Genomic DNA, 19,436 nt, shown 5'->3' with positions numbered 1-19,436 from the left:
TAGTGGCTGGTAGACTTTGAAATCCACCAGCCACAATGGTAGGTGGAAAAAAAATATTTTAGGCTATTTCCATCCCTGATACATAGGTACACTCATACACACATTTATAAGTCTCAATCTGTCCATTTCTTTCCACAAAACTCGCCAGAAGTCATCATTTAAGGGGTTATTTTTCTACTGAGCAACTACCTTTTTCAGGTGGGCAGGGGGGCCCTTTTCATGTCTGTGCCCAGGGGCCCAGTGGCTAATAATCCTTCCATGCCACGGGGTTAAAACAGTGGTGTTGTTTTCAAGTGCAATCAATAATTTAATTGTACATTTTGAAGAAACTTTTCCATTCTATTAGGGAAGAAGCTTCCTCTGAACCTGCTGGTTCAGGTGCGGAGAGACCTGTAACACCTCCCGTAGGGGAGTGAGGTGAACAGTCTGGTTGGGGTGAGAACAGACTTTGATGATGCTGCGTGCCTTACGTGACCATCGCTTGCCCTGGATGGCCTCGATGAAGGGGAGTGAGGAACCGATGATGCGATTGGCAGTTTTCACCACCCTCTGCAGTGCTTTCCAGTCGAAGGAAGAGCGGTTGCCATACCAGAGGGTGTAGGGAGCTTAGGTGTGGGGCAATGGGCATTTCTCTCTCATCGTTGTTTGATAGTGTATTCTCATGAAATGAAAATGTGAGTGCCTCTCTTGTTGGGGCCATAGCCTTTGGGTTCCCCATCTTGGGAAACAATAAATGCCGTGCTGCATCAACAGGGTCTGTTCTGCGCACATTGTACCTTCAGCAGACAAATGTTTCTGAAAATTTGATCGTTTCCTCTGTGAGCTCACCAATGCTCAAATTCTTCAGCAATTCATGGTGCTTTACAAAGACCCTCCATGATCATCGTTTGGTATGATTTGCACTTTAAGTCAATGTATAAAATCCTTAGGTGCCTGCCAACACAGTTCCCCCGATAAGAACTGTGCCAGTTCTGCTTTATTTTCTGCTAGTGCCAAAAGATTGGACCAGATCTTTGGAATAGGTAGCCTACATCACAACCTTCCACAACCTGTCTGACAGTCCGTGTACTGCACCGCGTTGAGAAAATTGTGAAGGAACGTGAAGACATTGTTGTTGCAGGGGGATTTAGAGATCAACGTGAGGTCAAGTCATCAAAAAGTACAACTGTTTTGGCACAGCTGAAATAGCTAAATGTATGCTAATAGCTAAAGGTAATTAGCATTTTATCACAGCCTGATCATTTTATCACAACCTGTACCTTTGGTCTATTGCCCAAGGGAGATTTGTGAGATGTGCAGACAATAAACAATATGAATTTATGTACATGGTGTAATGATGCCCGCCGAAGAAAGTGCCAAAAATCGTTTATGCTAATTAGATGGTAAAAAACTCAAAATTCAGCTTGGGAACAGGGCTAAGTTGAATTCAGCACACCTTAATTATGATAAAAAGTTCTGTTCCCAACTTTTACTAAAAAATGATTATCATTACAACTCGTCTAAATACAACTCGACACAAACATGCACGTACGCACACATTTTACCTATTTTCATAACATTGCAACTATTCAAATGGATGCAATGATATAATTTAATTAAATCATTATTCATTCTCTGTTCACAAATCTAAAAACATTTTAACTGCTGAATACAAAACCAGATAACTCAATTTTGAGTAGATTATTTAACGTTTAATGATGTACGATAAAGATCGAGTTATGTGGTGAATGTCAGATGATGCATCTGGAGGAAGATGGAGGATAACATTAGCCTAGAAATCTAGACGCACCCTAGCGGTGGCAAATTAATTTGCTCAGCCTGAACGTCTAGTATCAAACACCGTGGATGTTATTCAATCACAGCGCTCTATTTTGTCAGAGAGTCTTAAGGCGGGCTTAACAGGATAACGACAGTCCTGCGACTGTGAACAACAAGGAAGGTGGCTATGGCTAACGAAGAGCGGTTGTTTGAATCGGCGTTGGCGTCAACTTTGGAGGAGTTGGACTTGTGCTTTTCTTTGAAAGTTGAGCAACACAATGCACTTAAAGGAGAATTCCGGTGTGATATTGACCTAAAGTGTATTGAAACATGATACCGAGTGTGAACGTATGTCTCATAGCCCATCTCGGCTTGTCCCCTGCTCTCCAAAATCTGGCTAGTTAGCCCGATGCTACCAACAGCTTTTCAATAGTGGTGCCCGACGGGCTCCGGACTAGCATGCAAATAAATCACTGTTTTACAACCATTTCTGTGAGGCTCAATGTATCTCCACACTTCATTGGTAGACTTCCGAGGGCCCTGACATTTAAAAACGAGACATTGAGAACTTTGAAAAAGCACTGGTAGTTTACTTACAAGGCGATTTATACAGACAGTATCTTCCGCGAAGTTTAAGCGTTTGCAGCCATCTTGAATTTAGTCCGCGATAAGTCGGAACGAGTAAGATTGAACTGGTATGATAAGGGGATCAGATCAAAAATAATTCAGTGAAATGCATGGATTCCAGTTTCTTCCAGTAGCAGCAACTGGAATCCATGCATTTCCACTGAATTATTTTGGAATCTGATCCCTTATCATAGCTGTTCATTCTTGCTGGATTTTATCGAGCTAAATGAAGATGGCTGCAAACGCCAAACTTCGGAAGATACCGTCTGTATAAATCGCCTTGTAAGTAAACAACCAGTGCTTTTTCAAAGTTCTCAATGTTTTAAATGTCGGGCCCTGGAAGTCTACCAATGAAGTGTGGAGATACATTGAGCCTAAATGGGTGTAAACAGTGATTTATTTGCATGGCTAGCCCGGACTAACACCACTATTGAAAAAAATGTTGGTAGCATCGGCTAACTAGCCAGATTTTGGAGTGCGGGAAAGTAGATGGGCTATGAGACATATGGCTCACACTGGATATCATGTTTCAATACACTTTAGGTCAATATCACACCGAATCTCCTTTAAAGTCATTACTTCGAAGAAGGATGTATTTGCCGTTTGCCGACCCGGATGCGGGATATGGTGCGTGGCGCTGGCCTATTGCATGCCTAGGCAGTTTTAAAGACAATTCTCAGCCCGCCCCTTGGATTAAGCAAGGTGAATGGTTCGATTCCAGACTATACATTTCAATGATATAGGATGGCCCGCCAGGCTAGGATAACATGGTTAACACCAGACCACGTCTCAAGTCTCAATTGAAAACAGGAGGATGTTCTGATGAAGAATCTTCAAGATGGTCTCAAATGTGTTTAAAAAAAATGTGGATGGTCTCAAATGTGGTTAAAAGTAACAAATACTTCATGCTCATATTTAAAATGTAGTGGAGTCAAAAGTACAGTATTTGTCTTTCAAATGTTGTGGAGTAAAAGTCACAAGTTTCCAAAAATATTAATACTCAAGTAAAGTACAGATACTCAAAAATCATACTTAAGTACAGCAATCAAGTAAATGTACTTAGTTACTGTCCACCCCTGGTTTTGGGTGGGGGCGGGGTATACGTATTGCGATTACTGTCTTGAAAGATAGCTTATTAATCTAATCTTATACTTAAACAAACTATGGTTGCTTCAATTTAGTATACATGAATGGACCATGCTAGCAAACACATTTGAGAACAAGAAATGAATATTGAATTCTAATTAACACACAAGTCTTACAAAAGCCCAAATAAATGTCAACAATATTTTCAAAAATATTTTCATGATATAATTTCTTGATAACATGCACTAAGTATACAGACACGCTGAAGATATAGAACTGGGCTTTCCCTCAGTTTAAAGTTGGCAGAAATAGAATAGCAACCACAGCTTTGTTGCATCTGAGTGCTGAGACACTGACTTAAGGCTAGTTGGCAGTTTATTGAGGTCAGGTGAAAATGTGTGGATGTGGCTGTTTTGGCTGAAGAGGCCAACAGGTTTTGTTACATTACTTGAACATGTTACCCCAATGCTTTTGAACCTGACTCAAACACATTTTTAGAAAATAATATTTTTGTTTGTTAAATTCCCTGTAATCCTATTATGAATTCATATAATTGTATTGTATATTGATATGCTGTTTGATTTTGATTGTGAAACTTGTAAATTGACTTTGTTACCATCTATTCAACACTATTTGCAAGACTTTCAGTCAGTATTTCAGGGGTCAAGGATGTACAGCACATGTATATGAATGCATGAATGAATCTATATGAAAGTATAAGTATATATACTCTTTTGATCCTGTGAGGGAAATTTGGTCTCTTTATCCCAATCTGTGAATTAGTGAAACACACTCAGCACACAGTGAGGTGAAGCACACACTAATCCCGACGCAGTGAGCTGCCTGCTACAGCGGTGCTCGGGGAGCAGTGAGGGGTTAGGTGCCTTGCTCAAGGGCCTTTCAGCCATTCCTACTGGTCAGAGTTCGAACCGGCAACCCTCCGGTTACAAGTCCGAAGCCTTAACCAGTAGGCCACGGCTGCCCCAACGGCTGTATAACATGAATAATGTATATAGTACATGTATATGAATGTATGAATGAATGTTTATGAATGTATAACATGTATAATAGTGCATATTGAGAATGTACTGAATGCACTGAAGCCACAGAAACAAGAAAGCAGAAAGCAAAGAATTTGGCAAAATTAAATTCGACAGTTGAACTGCATAGCACATTTGTGTGGCCATCCATGAGTTAACTTGAAAGCAAGTTCCTTTTTTGGCACACAAATTCAATCAGTTTCATTTTTAAATGTTGGAGGAAGGAATTAATCGCAAGGTAATGTCATAGCTCAAATCCATTTTTAACACGTTGGGTGTTTTAATTTCATTGATACAGACCACAAAGCCATAACGATGACTGTGTTAGGTACAGAATGGATTTAACTTGTTTTCATTGAAATTCATGATTTGATCAACTGCTGGTGTGTCAAGATTATGCCCTCAGCTGCAGAACTTTGTCGCAGTGTAGAAACTGATTCACTGTTTGGTGATACAAATATTTGCTAACAAGGCCATCAGAAAACATAAGGTTCTGATTGCATATACCAAAGCGACATATATGAAACAGTGATGACTACTTAGTTACTATAAAAAAGCTGTTGCTCAGCAAAAACATAACTTAAAGATACATTTATCAAACTGATGCCACCAAGGTTGCTATAGGCAGAGGATCTCAGATTCTGTGGGATTAATAGACAACTGTGTTCAGTTGAATTCACAAGAATTGTGGTGTTTGTTTTTGTAATGATTAGTCATGATACACGCCTCTGTTGTGCAATCAGCTTGAAGCGGAAGACTAGGAACTCATTTCCAAGCTGTCATTTCCTGAAGACTGCATTTCCTTTGTATTCTTACTGCCTTGCCAGTCCTCTGTTCTGGAATACTCTGGTGACAGGTGAAATTTTACCAAAGTAACTTTTTTTGTTTATGTTTTTAGTTATGTTGATTTTCAAACCAAGATATCAAGGTGTGAGAATAGGTACCAACTTGGTCAAGGGATTGTTGGCCGTTTCAAAGGAATAGACGTAAAGGGGTGGTGTGGACATCAACATTTTTTTTTATCAGAGGTGTGTTTGTGTGCTTTGAAAGCTAATGAGAATATTTGGTGAATTTCTTAACAGATTAGAACCTTGAGTTTCAGCATTGGAACCTTGAGTTTCCTTCCTTGTTTGTGAATCAAATCCAGATAGTGATTTCAATCAAACAGCTAAAGAAACTGATCTCAGTCTGGCTTGGATTAAGCTATGTCTGTGTATAGACTGGAGTCAAAGTTAACAAACCGAGGTAATGGCTCGGATCTGGACGTCATCAGATCCACCCACAGGAGCTCCACCTCTCTCACACTGATAGGTGAGATAGCTACCTGACTGGTTCACCTCTGTCATTCTCCCCTCAGGGGAAGTCTTGGAAAAAATGATGAAAAGCCTGTTTGAAACCTGCGCAAGGTATGGATTCACATTGACATTCATCAGGTCCACAGTCCCACCCCTTCCAGGATGCCCCCCACCCCACCCCACCCCACCCGGCTCCGTAAGTACTAAACATGATGCTGGTCATCATAGGTTACACACATGCTGAATTGGCTTCCAGGGGCAAAGTCAGACATTCTGAAGACTTCCCTTCTGCTGGACTGATGGAGTTGTGGAAAAGCCAAGTAAGCATTTCCCACTTGTTGTTGATGCAGTGTTACTTGGTCATTCTTGTATGTTGCTCAGATGTGTCGTTGATGATAGATAACAGGCACAGTTAAAGTTACTTTTAGTTCCTTGAATGCCGGAAAGCTTCATCAATTGTGATGTGAATTTATCAGGACATGAATCTAATATTGTTCTCTGTATATTGTGTATTAGTGATCCATGAATCAAGTCACATATAACTTGACTTTTTGTCTTTCTGATTACTGGCTGAATGTCAGTCAGCTTTGGATGTGTATGAATGTGACAGGTGTTTTACATTTATTATATGTACTGGTTTAGTAAGTTGGTGTTTAATTTAGTAAATTAATAATCACCTCTAGCCAAGTCTGTGGGGCTAACAGCTCCTTTTTTACAGCAGTGCTGGTCACTGTGCAAACAAGAAATCCTTTTTCCTTATACAGCACGTTGACTTCAAATGAAGCCACACACGGTCAAGTAAATAGTGTCTCATTGGCTGATGAGAGATATGAGGTCCACTGTAGCAGTTTTGTCATTGGACCAGATAATTTCTTCAGTGTGTCTGTGTGTCCATTTTTTTTGTTAATCACAATGAACTTACACACTGTGAGAAATGGCGTATGAGTGACCTCTTAACAGAAGCTAATTCATGTAAGTTTGATCTTCACATGTTTGCCTTAGACCATCCCTGGCTACAGGTGTAGAAGTTGCCTTTTGTTGCAGGCTCCTCCTCATAGTTGTAGTCCCTTTGTATTCACATATGTGTTTTTTGTGCATGGTTTTACAATCACATTAGGGATGGCATTTAAAAATATTTGGGATGGGTAGTGATGTAGAACAGGTTTGTCAAGTAACCTCAAAAAATGTCACTCTAAGGCTTTCAGCAAAGAAATTGACATTGTTCATCTTGTCTTGCTTTGTACTTCTGCAGGAGTTGATCTGTAAACACGGAAGAGAGTGAGACGCTTAAAGCCACGAACAGTCATGGCCCTACTGTGCCTGAAAAGCCCCCTTAGCTCCTCTTGGTAGAGTTCAGCTAGGGCATCATGGGAAATCACCATCTATGTTACTGTCAAGGAATTCACCAGCTCTCCTCTCAGTTCTCTGAACCACCAGCAGCAGTGGCAGCAGCAGCAGCAGTGCACAGACAGACTTGTCCCTGGGTCTCGCCCCAGTGAGGAGCAAACAGGAAGTTTGGCAGCTGGGGCCGGGAGAGGGAGAGGCCCGGAGGGGGGTGAGTGCTGTGACCATGCGCAGCCACCTCTGCCTGCTGCTCCTGGTGAACATGATGACATGTGGGCTGGAGGTGTGTCTGGCGGTGGGCACCATCTACATCCCCCCGCTCCTGCTGGAGGCTGGGGTGGAGGAGCGCTACATGACCATGGTATTGGGTGAGTATGGAGAGAGAGAGAGGGAGAGAGAATGAAGAAAAGAAAGAAAGAAAGAGACTTAACATATTTGCAACTTAACATATTTGTCTTTCTATGTGTAAATTGAGCTTTGGCAATAATGTTACTGCTATAAAGAGAGAGAGAGAGAGAGAGAGAGAGAGAGAATGAAAGAAGGAAAAAGGAAAGAGAAAAAACGACTTAAAAACATATAATTTGTTTTACCAAATGGAGTTCTCATGGAGTACAAAAGTACATGTTAGAGAGACAGGGTTACTTTAGGGCTTTCTCAAAAAAGTAACTGGGCACATTGATGTGTAGGAGGAACAAGGAAAAGGAGGGGGGGGGACACTGCAGTATTACTGTAATGTAATGTATTATCTTTGGTCACTCCTCTTGTCCCTATAGTGACAGGTGTTATGGGTCATTCTGGAGCTAAGCAAATATCTGATGCTATTGGCCACATTAAACATTTGGAATATGGAGCAGTAAAATGACATCTGCCCATTACAAGTGTGGGTTTATGATTCCAGTTAAAAGGTGGTGTATTTTTCCCACAGACATTTCCATATATACTTTGGCTCACAATCTAACTTACTTTTATGGGTCAGACTAACTGTAGTAGCCAGCAGTGTTGAGGACACTTCTGTATTTATGTACTTACTTGGCAACAACTGATATCTACAGCAACGTATAAGTGAGTCAGAGTACAATAGAAACAAAACAAACAACCCAACTGCCCAGCCTTGGTATAAGTGCTGTATGAGCCAGTTTCCTTGCAGCTAGGCAAAGACATTAGCTGCGTTTGCTCACCCTGCCTGTAATCTAACCTAACCTTTATGGCCATAACAGCTAAATGCTCATCATGTCTGTTCCCGTAGGTGTCGGGCCCGTGCTTGGTCTCATTTTTGTCCCCCTGATTGGCTCGGCCAGCGACAGCTGGAAGGGTCGCTTTGGCCGGCGCCGGCCCTTCATTTGGGCCCTGAGCATGGGCGTGCTGCTGTCGCTGGTGCTTATCCCGCACGCCACTTCACTGGCCTCCCTGTTGGCTCTCCAGCGCCCCCGCTGGCTGGAGGTGGGGCTGCTGGTGCTGGGCATCATCCTGCTGCAGTTCTGTGGCCAGGCCTGCTTCACACCGCTGGAGGCACTGGTCAGCGACCTGTTCCCCGGTGAGCAGGAGAGCCGCTTGGCCTTCACCACCTTCTCCCTGCTGCTCAGCCTGGGTGGCTGCCTGGGCTACCTGCTGCCCGCTGTCAACTGGAAGGACGGTGTGGCCTCCCTCTACCTGGGCAGCCAGGAGGCCTTCATCTACATGCTGCTCACCCTCATCTTCCTGGGCTGCATGCTCAGCACGGCCATGATCTCGGAGGAGTCGACGGCCAGCGGGGAGGAGAGCGGGGTCAGGAAATGCAGGAGGCTCAACCGCTGCTGCAGCTGGCTGATGCCGCTGCGCCTGTGTGGGGCCGCGGCCCGCCTGCTAGCCATGCTGCCACAGTCCTACCAGATGTACCAGGGCATGCCCAGGGTCCTCCGCCGGCTCTTCCTAGCTGACCTCTGCAGCTGGATGGCCCTGGAGAGCTTCTTGCTCTTCTACACAGACTTTGTGGGTGAGAGGTTGTACCACGGCCAGCCCAGTGCCGTGCCTGGGTCCAAACGGAAGCTGCTTTATGAAGAAGGTCAGTTGGACACTCTGTTGGCTCTACTCCTTAACTGTTATAACACATCAAGATGTAGACTTAATAGGTGTGGTAGCAGTAACAGCTCAGTATGTGTATATGTCATGTGGTGCCAGTGTGTGTGCGTGGGTGGGTGTTTGTTTGTTTATACATGTGTTTATACATGTGTGTGTGTTTGTGTGTGAGCATGTATGTGTCTGTGTGATTGTCTACACATGTCTACGTGTCTGTGTGATTGTCTACACATGTCTACGTGTCTGTGTGTGTGTGTGTGTGTGTGTGTGTGTGTTTGTCTCTATGGCTATACATGTGTCTACATTGTGTCTGTGTGTGTGGATGTGTGTTGGCTACAGGTGTGCGAATGGCCAGCCTCGGCCTGTTCCTACAGTGTCTGACAGCGGTGTGCTGCTCGCTGCTGATGGAGCGCCTGCTGGCGCGCCTGGGCCCCAAGGTGCTCCTGCTGTGCAGCGTGGGAATACTGACTCTCAGCACGGCTGTCATGACCCTCTCCCACAGCACCATCCTGGTCACCACCATGGCCGCGGCCACCGGCTTCACCTTCTGCACTCTGCAGGTGCTGCCATATACCCTCATCTGTCTATATCACTCCAACAAACAGGTGAGCTCTCTCCAGAACTCTCAAACGCATCTACAGATTTACACTGTCAAGTAGCTTATGGATTACCAGCTTTTTACTAAACCTGTTCCTTCATAAGACTTATATAAACATGTCATAAACATATTATTGCAGATGCAGTAGCCTAGTTATGACTGTCATTGTCAGTAAACACTGTTGTTCTCAAAATACTATGTCAGCTTAATAGCATGTGATATAAGTTAGCATTGTTGTACATCAATTAGGGATAACCTACACAGTAAATTATGTTCAATTTGTCTTAGAGTGACAAATGTAACCCATGACAGTGACCCTTAGACAATAAATAACGTAATAGTATTTACCCATTATGTCAACATCACAAAAAGAGAATTTTATCAATGTTTTCTTTTACAGACTTGGAAGTAAACTGTTCATATGTGTTTTGCAGGTGTTCTTCCCTAGCACTGTGAGAAAACATTCAACCACTAGCAAAGACACCTCTTCCACACAAAACGAACATCTGGGGGGGCCCTGTCCATCAGCTTGTATCCTCCACCTACCCAAGCCAGAGATGGAGCACCCCAGCTCCTCTAGAGGGATGTGTCTGGACCTGGCGCTGCTGGACAGTGCGTACCTGCTCTCCCAGGTTGTGCCCTCCCTACTCATGGGTTCACTGGTTCAGCTCACCCACAACGTGAACGCCTACATGGCCAGCTCCTGTGCCCTCAGTCTGCTGGCGGTGGGGGTCTCATTGCGGATCGTCTTTGACCGGAGGGACATGGAGCTGCTTCAGTAATGCAATGGCTGAAAGCAAATTTCTTCAGGGCAAAATATTTTAGGAGGAAAATATAGGAGGGGACGTTTAGAAAAGGAATGTTACCGAACTGTAAAAACAGGCCTCTGCAGCCCTGAACTGAAAGCTTTTGAACAATCAAAGGGATCTTTGAGAAAGATTATCTGCGTATAGAGTAACCTAGACATGTTGACTTTTTTTTTTATGCCTTTAATGCGACAGGATAGTGGAGAGTGACAGGAAGTGAGTGGGAGAGAGAGTTGGGGTGGGATCTGGAAAGGACCACAGGGCAGGAATTGAACCTGGGTCACCGGCGTACGGTGCAGGTGCCCCAGCCAGTTGCGCCACGGCTGGGGCCGACATGTTGACTTTTTGAAGTCTGTCATATATGATGAATATTTGGGAAATGTTTTATAAGATTTTCTATATAGGGGGTGGGGTCGGTAGGGCTATACATTTTTTCTGAAAACCAAAATATACCCTTCATTCTACCAAAAGTAAATAGTGATAATACAAAAAACAGGTAAATATTCTTCAGCAACCAAAGCAGATTTTCTAACCCAAAGTGAATGTTTTAGTGTATTGTTTACAATTTCGACTGTCTGTCTGGAATTCAAAGGTTAGGTCAAAAAAGGGTTAAATGGAGTCAAGTGGGAGAAGGGAAGATAGGGTCAAATGTATATTATGAGAAATATTAATGCAAAGTCCTAATATAAATTAACCCCTTAGTATTTATTTTATTTATTTGTATATCTTGTATAAACTGTGTCGGGGGTTGGAATATTCTGAAACAAAATGTTGTTATATTGCTAATATATTGCTATCGTGATGGCGAAGGTTTATGAAGGTAGAAGTAACATAGCTCCTTGTGTGGATAACCGCACTCCAGCTAGCCAGATATACAGGTCTTGTGATAAGTGGAGTAAATGTGGGTAAGATCAGTTTTCGCATTTGAAATGTCGGAGGACTGAAAATATGTGGTTAGTGGTGGATCTTAGAAAAAAAGCCTGTAGAAATAACATTTACTTACTCACTTATTCATTTGGCTGACACTTTTATCCAAAGTGACTTATTATGTCAATTATTATAAGGGTCATTTTCCTCAGAGAAACTTTGGGTGAAGTGTCATGCTCATATGTCTTGAATTGCACCCACACAATGGTGGCAGCTGGGAATTTAACCCACAACTTTTCAGGCTACTGCTTGCTAGCTCAGCTCCTTAGCCACTATGCCCTCTTGTTATCACTATTTACTTTTAACATGTTTCTAGTCCCAAAATTTCCTTGTATTGACTCCACCCAGTACTTCTGACCCCGCAAGACTACTTGGAGACCACACAAGTTTCGCCAGGTGCCAGTCATCTATCCTGCTGTCCAGGTTGCTGAAAAAAATCTAAAGGAAGTACAATATTAATGCTTGGGAATGCTTGATATATTTCTGGTTCCAGGATATGATATCAACTTCCTTCCGCAAAATCTGTTTTTGACTCATTTCTGTTGAGTCACTTAAGAGGAGGGGTTGATATATTGTCAGTTTTTAACTCATGAGAATGTGTGAGCCTAGCCATTTGTACAGTGATACTGTCAAACTACTATTTGCAATTATAGTAATTTCCCCTGTGTGCCATCCAAACACTAAACTGTGTTGTTTACAGTTGTTTATTTTAATGCAAGAAAAGGGTTGAGCCCACTGTCATTCACATTTAGGTTTCTAGGTAGATTAGCTATTCTTCATTTAATGCAAGTCCTACCTGTCTAACCTTATTATCTCACCACTAGACTATAGCAATACCGTACTGACTGTCTTAACTTTCTATCTCCTAAGTTTTTTTTTTCTCTTTCAATAAGGTGTTTTGTTGTGTTTTTGCTTATATACTCTACCTTACAGTGGATTTGGATAAAGCATCTCACAAATAAATACATGTTTACAATGTGTCATCATGACCAATCAACAAGGAATAAAGGTTTATGGATAGCTGTTTTGTTGTCTACCCTTTATTCACTGCAGACTCATTTCTCATTATTCATTTTGAACTTAATCATATTTATATTGTCTTGCACTGAACATAAATCCTATGCACCTGGTCCTTTAGACACTAGGGCCCTATTTTGGCGATCAGAAACGGATGGTCAGGGGCACAAAGTTTATAGACATTAAAGGCGTGGCCAGTCCACAATTACACATTTAATGGCGTGATTTGTCATCAAACGTGGGCAAAAGGGTTGTTCTTTTGTTTTTGTTCTTATGTAAGATAAGAATAAGCCTTGCGTCGTGCTTTGCGCCACCTTGCGCCGGGTGCATGCTAGGGCCCCAAATCCCCTAAACACAATGTGCATCAGTTACTGAATGAAATAGGATACGGGAAAATGTCATTTAAATTAGGCTAATCATGGTGTTGGAACAAATTTTAGTAGACCAAGAGATCATATCGATAATAAATATGATATGGTACAATGACAACCATTTAAAACGACACCATGATATTTATCCACATTACAAATGGCCTACTAGTTGTGTTGTGTCATCAGGAAGATAAACTAAATATGAACTTAAAATATCAAACCAGTTGATTCATTACAGTCACTTATATTAAAGACTAAATGTCTTTAGTAGGCTACAACACATCATTAGCAATTAATTAGATGCTCAAAAGTGGCCTGAGTTCAAAAGAACCACACAAGGGTCAAACTTTTCAAGCCAGCTAGTAACTGCTCTAGGGAACATGCATAATGAACACAGAAAGGAGGACAGTAGGCCCAACCAACCCTTCAACGCCACACCCACCCATGCCAAAGCGATTCTATGTTCCATAAACAATACTCTCATTAGCACTAAGACGATGCAAAGTATACACACTGAACTTGGATAGCCTACTCAACTGAAAACATTGTAGTCTACGGGTTATAAATGTAGATAAAATGTCTGCCTTTAGCGTCACTATCAATCGTGGCGTTGTTGTCAAAAGGTTTTAAACTCAGCAATGTTTCCTGAGAGCAACACTGATAAGAGGGTTGAACCAATAACAACTATCGTTTTAGGACGAGCCTCCATCCGTCCAGCCAATAGGAGAGGCAGAATAGGATCCGTGCCTACAAGTGTATTGCAATGCGTGTCATGTGATGGGCCTGCAAAGAATGCCAACATGGAACCGTGGCAAGGACGATGTTTTTACCAGTCATAACACGAGGGAAATATTCTGGACCGTGGATTGTATTATTCGCCTTGAAGAGAAACACCCACATTTCTAGTAGAGGTAATAAATTATCCGTTTTTATGTATGCGAATATTTGTTAAGTAGGTGGTGGTTGTTGGTGGGGATCGCCCAGAACGTGGAATAGAATTTTGATGACCCTGTTGAGGGAACTTAAGACTGGTTAATATCTAAAGGAGTCGCAAACGTGGTCGTGCGCGTGGCCATGCGACACATGGAGATGTATGTATCGCATGGGCTTTAACATTTGTTGCAAGCAGGCTGGAAAACGGAAAACTGAGTTTTTCCCCGCATCTAGTAAGTTACGATCCTTGACATGCGTTGACGTACGTTGGCCAGTAGTAATGCTCAAACGCTATTCTTATGGCGATATGTTATTATTACATTGGTATAAACGACATAGAAATCACGTTTTTAAAATGAGAAGCCCTACACGATTACGACATGACTATGAGGCTTTCAAATATGCTATGCAAAAATGTAACCTTACGTCAGCACGTAGCATAGGCTACTAGCTGAGGTTGCATGTGTCATTAGTGAAAATGAATCGTTCTACCACATAGGTTACTGCTTTTCGTCTTTAGTCAACAGCTTTGCATGTTCTTTTTTGTTAGTGTTCTTTGTTTTGTGCCGGCAGGTTTTTTTTTAGACAAGAACAATGTGTCTTCTGTAGGCCTTAAATTCAGTGCTATGCTGTCAATTTCAGTGACTTATTTATCCAAGGGAAGAAATTATCAGCTCAAGCATAATCATAACAATACTGCAACCATTTAGAGTGTATTTATGATTGTCTGATACACAAATGTCCAACAGATAATACATATCCTGTAATTTGTTTTTTTTAGAGTTGACACAGAGCACTTCCTTCCTGGAGTACTTAACCACATTTTCCCTTTGGTTGGGACTTTGACAAATGGTCTCAGTAAGTGACAAAGTGGTGACCAGTGACAGTGATTCACTGAGGGATGGTTCTCTCGCCACTGTTCCTTTAAGCAGTGTGGAGGGGAGCGAGACCAGCGATGGCCGCACCCTGGCCCTCTGCTCCAGCCCCACGACCCCTGGGGAGAGCGGGGTCCCTTCCGGCTGCAGCTCTAGGGAGCAGCAGACGCAGGGGGAGTACGGTGGCACCCACACATCTCCTATCCATCTCTACTTGAGCTCTCCCAGCGTGGACCGAGAGGACAAGCCTCCAGACTTTGACTCGCGCCTGACAGATGGCTTTGCGCCTACACTGGAGGACATCGAGGAGTTTCTACGCGAGAAGATGGAACAGGTGAAGGAGGGGCTCCTAGGAGCAACTGACGACCAGAGCAAGGAGGAGGATGAGGAGGAAGTTGAAATGGAGGATGCTGAGGCTAGCCCCGCTCCCCCCTCCACCTCTGATGATTCGCTGTCTCCAAACCTGCCAGTGGACCAGACGGTGCCCCCGGTTCCCGTCTCCCCCTCGGCCCCTGTCCTGGTGGGCTCCCCGGTGCTCCTGCAGCTGCAGCCGCTGGCTCCCAGCCCTCCGGGCCTGCGGGTGGCACACCTGCTTGTGGGCGTGCAGAATGCCCAGAACTTTATGGTGCTATCACCCCAGCAAGGGCCCACGTCCACCCTGCTGCCCTTCCCCGGCGGGCCCGACCAGAAGTATGTGAAGATCGCGCCCTTGCCCCTGACGGTGAGGGCGGTGGGCGTGGCAGGGGCCAACCTGGTGAAGGCCATTCCTCCTCGGCCACCTAGGCCCGCGTCCGAGATGCTGCGCGTGCACAAGTGCTCGCACCCTGGCTGCGAGAAGATGTACACAAAGAGCAGCCACCTGAAGGCCCACTTCCGCAGGCACACAGGAGAGAAGCCGTACCAGTGCAGCTGGCCCGACTGTGGCTGGAGGTACGCATGCTCTTGCTTGCTACACCTTAGCAACAGCCCTGTGCTCTGATTTATTTTTTTTATTTTTTTGTGTAAACACAAGGCTTCAACTTGACAAAACAAAGATATACATCTGATGGTACAACAAAATAACAGTGTTTTATCTATGGTCTACATCTTGTTTCTATATCTAGCAGTGTTGTGTATTTGCCTACTCTTTTTTTCCGGCCATGGCACAGACATGTAGCCTGGCGAGCCAGACCCACATTAAAATGTAGGGTCTGGGCACTCACCGTTCGCAGTGCTCAGTCTGAGGGGCGGGATAATCAGTTGTCTTTCAAATTCCCTCTGCACTTAATGGGGGCCTTAATAGGATATTTGTTTTCAAGTAGCAGGGAATTCAAGCCAAACCGTTGCAACTCTGCCATCAATCATTATGTTAAGCCCACCAAACGACTCTATACACGATTTCAATGTCCTGATTAAGTTTCGATTTCTGGAGCTCACAAGCCAATGGAGAGTTGCTAGACTAGCCCTGGCAGCAAATGTAATTTCTAGGCTAACAGACATGTAGACTAACCTATGAATGTCAGAATGAACAGAACAATTTGAGGATCTTTTCACTGTTCATTCTAAATGAAATTATAATTATATGTCTAGAAGCATTTCTTGAGAACAAGTACAATCTGTTATAAAACCAAAGAGTAGCACTCAAATTACCACAAATTACCACAAATCACAATTAGCTGGGTATTAATTGACTACTACTACTACTAGTAGTGACACCACTAATTATAAACATGTCATAATATTGGAATTGGACTAAGGAATTATAGGCATATTTCATGCTAGCGATATACACTATTCCAATCAGAATGATTGAGTTAGAGACACCGCACTGTTGGATAGTTTAAAAAAATATTTGTATAAGAATGTAATCCATCTCTTGATCTCTTTGATAGGCCATCAAATTTGACTAATTTCACCCCTCTTCGCTTCCCTCAGGTTCTCTCGCTCCGACGAGCTGTCACGTCACAGGCGCTCCCACTCCGGGGTCAAGCCGTACGGCTGCACCTTCTGCGACAAGAAGTTTGCCCGCAGTGACCACCTGTCCAAACACACCAAGGTGCACCGCAGCCCTCGGGCCGGGCGGCTCGTGCGGGCCAGCTTCTGAGCCGCCCTCTCAGGTCTGAACTGAGTCTCAAGCCACTCTGCAGGCTTTGCTGGCCTTGGTGCTCTTCTGTAAGGAAGTCCAGCAAATGACAACAACAACAGCAACAACAACAACAATTACAAAATAACAATTACAATATATGTCCAAGGTGCTCTTGTATGTAAGAAAAGAAGCAGGTGAAAAGTCTGCATCCCCCCTCTCATTTGTAGAGTAGAGGTAAAGCTAATATTTTAGCTTTTTTGCAGTGCTATGGCCAGCTAACTTGAACCCGCTCAGGGATGTGATTGTGTAGCTCAGAGCAGGTTTGTGAGTTACTCTTGGTGTTTGCAGATATCAGCAGCCAGTCCCTCGGTCTGTCTCTTTGTCTGCCAAAACTCAACAATGGCAACATCTGTGAGTCTGAAGCAAACCATCGACATCTATAGCGGCCCTTAAAAACAAGATTGTCTCTTTTTCTCGGGACATGTCTTAAGCACAATCAGTAGGAAAGATAAGAACGTTAATTTATAGAACACCAATCAGTCAGTAATTATTTTAGAACATTTTAGCGAGTTGGTGTGACGTCGGTGGCACTAACCTTAAAATGACGGACTGATTGTGTAGCGGGCTTAATGGTGCTCTGTTGAAGACTTGCTTTTAAAGACTCAAATCTATTAGCCAGTTGTAAGCTCCATTCATTGTTCGTGTGTGTGTGTGTGTGGGGGGGGTTAATTGACAGTTAATAGCCTTGAAAAAAATAAGGCAATATGCCCTGCCAGTGCTTGTCTACCAGAATTTAGCTTGACACCACCACAATTAGTTAGAAGGTGAGTGAAGAAATCATAAAATGGAATCACTGATTGCACTAAAATGGAAACGCATTCGAGTAACTTTTTCCAACGGTAAAGCATTTATCAACAAATGTAAATCTCAACATTGTTCCAGTTTCCAAAAAACATATAACCTCTACTATTCATCAATAAGTAAATATGGCTTTAGTTTCACAAATAAGCTCTGGTGAGACCGATGGGTACGGTTTTTCGCAATCAAATAAACAGTAGTGCCCTCACTTTCTTACCATGCAGTCCCTACCATTGCAATCACGAGGAGTGTAGTCTCTTCTGCAAGTGTGTTGTCCTCTTATCCATAGTGAAGTACAGAAGTGCTCTTCAGCAGCTGTTGACCGTGTGTCCTTAACCTCACTGTTGTCTTTATTTTCCATGTCCAATCAAACCCCCTGGTCCACCTAAAGGTATTTTTTTGTACTGTAAACTTCCGGTCCTTTCCGTATGCCGTCTTTCCCTGAAATAAGCACCCTGGAACCATAACACTCTCATGTGGGACAGGTTTAGTAATGATGATGACCTTCTTCATCCAAGAGTCCCACTTAAGTACTGTATGAATTATAAGCTATTTTTTCTTCATTGTTGTATAATATCAGTGTATGTTTGCTGCATATGCGCCATTGTTCTTTTATTGTATTTGTTACTTTAGTTTAGTCAATGTTAACGTCCATAGTTTCTTTTAGGCTGATAAAAACAGCTTCATCATTTACACTGATTCTTGGTCTGGCAGCTGATCGTTTCATGTCGATATGAAGCTATTTGGCAACACTTTATCTGATTAAGCTGTGTAAGAGAAAAACAGAACATGTCAAGGTTTTTTCCTCTGCCTTGATGAATCAAGGTTTTTGTTCTTGGAGTAGTGGATGTCCTTGCTGGACCTCTTTGAGGGAAAATGTTAATCACTGCAACCTGAAAAGTGCACTTAGCTGATGGCAGGCAGGTGTGTTAAGTTGGAATCCTCAAAATTTCCAATAGGTCTATGAATGAGGGTCTGTGTGATGGCGATCTAAACATGTCAAAGCCTATTTCATGTATAGAGTTCCTGGCACCCAAGTATACAACTGGACTGATATAGGAATAACACTTTTATAATATCTTATAGGGGTCATCTGTATTGTTCATCATCATGTTTTGGGAAGCAATGACAAGCTTTCATTTCTTTACAGTATGACACTAATCCAAATGCCAAATACAATCCCTCGTTTTCGAAACATTTTCTGTTGCCTTACCAGGAGAGTCATGCTACTCAGTTTAACTGTACTCATTAACAAAGCCATCAGATGTAGCCTCTCTACTGTAGAGATGGTGAAATACAGTATAGGTTCTATTTTTGAACATGTCAAATGCTATTTTCCTATGTATAATAAATAAAAAAACAAAAAAGACTTGCAATGGAAAGTGACATTTTTACCTCTACCAAAAAAAAATTGATTTGGTTTGTTTCTCTTTCTACTTGTTTATTAGTTTTAGTTATTTAGTTGTTTGTCTATCTGCAGCATTATGCAAAACCTGGCCGGGGTGGATTTGTGATCTTTTCTTTTCACTGTCTTCACCATTGAGAGACCATAGCCATAGCATAAACTTGTGCTCTCTGAATGCTGTCCCAGTTTCAAAATATTTACAGATTCAAACTGGTTTGTAGGGTGGGATGTGGGATATGTGATACAATTAAGATTGAAGCTACTTTTCACCAATGAATGCAACAATCCCCAGACTGTTGTAACTATTGCATAACATGTAGGGAAGCTCGACTCATTATAGGCCAGCTTACTCTGTTGCCTTTCTGTTTCTGTCACT

At 42.8% G+C, this 19,436-nt stretch overlaps 2 protein-coding genes across 3 annotated transcripts; both read left to right on the top strand.

Annotated features, from left to right (window-relative positions):
• Positions 1–6,010: 6,010 nt before the first annotated feature.
• On the top strand, positions 6,011–12,559 carry LOC125302657 (solute carrier family 45 member 3). Of its 2 annotated transcripts, XM_048255969.1 has the most exons (5): positions 6,011–6,126; positions 7,059–7,518; positions 8,397–9,191; positions 9,545–9,810; positions 10,238–12,559. In XM_048255969.1, the coding sequence occupies exons 2-5, from the start codon at positions 7,377–7,379 to the stop codon at positions 10,583–10,585; spliced, it is 1,551 nt and encodes a 516-aa protein (XP_048111926.1). In that variant the 5' UTR covers positions 6,011–6,126; positions 7,059–7,376; the 3' UTR covers positions 10,586–12,559. The 2 variants fall into 2 exon arrangements, with proteins under 2 accessions (XP_048111926.1, XP_048111927.1); XM_048255970.1 differs by lacking the exon at positions 6,011–6,126 and having other exon boundaries at positions 6,135–7,518.
• Positions 12,560–13,707: 1,148 nt separating this feature from the next.
• Positions 13,708–17,516, top strand: si:ch211-117k10.3 (Krueppel-like factor 15). The gene is made up of 3 exons (XM_048256004.1): positions 13,708–13,835; positions 14,639–15,662; positions 16,647–17,516. The coding sequence occupies exons 2-3, from the start codon at positions 14,707–14,709 to the stop codon at positions 16,813–16,815; spliced, it is 1,125 nt and encodes a 374-aa protein (XP_048111961.1). The 5' UTR covers positions 13,708–13,835; positions 14,639–14,706; the 3' UTR covers positions 16,816–17,516.
• Positions 17,517–19,436: the final 1,920 nt, after the last annotated feature.

Source organism: Alosa alosa, chromosome 10 (genome assembly GCF_017589495.1).
Source record: "Alosa alosa isolate M-15738 ecotype Scorff River chromosome 10, AALO_Geno_1.1, whole genome shotgun sequence".
Lineage (NCBI taxonomy): Eukaryota > Metazoa > Chordata > Actinopteri > Clupeiformes > Clupeidae > Alosa > Alosa alosa.
This window is presented reverse-complemented; position numbering and strand designations above follow the sequence as displayed.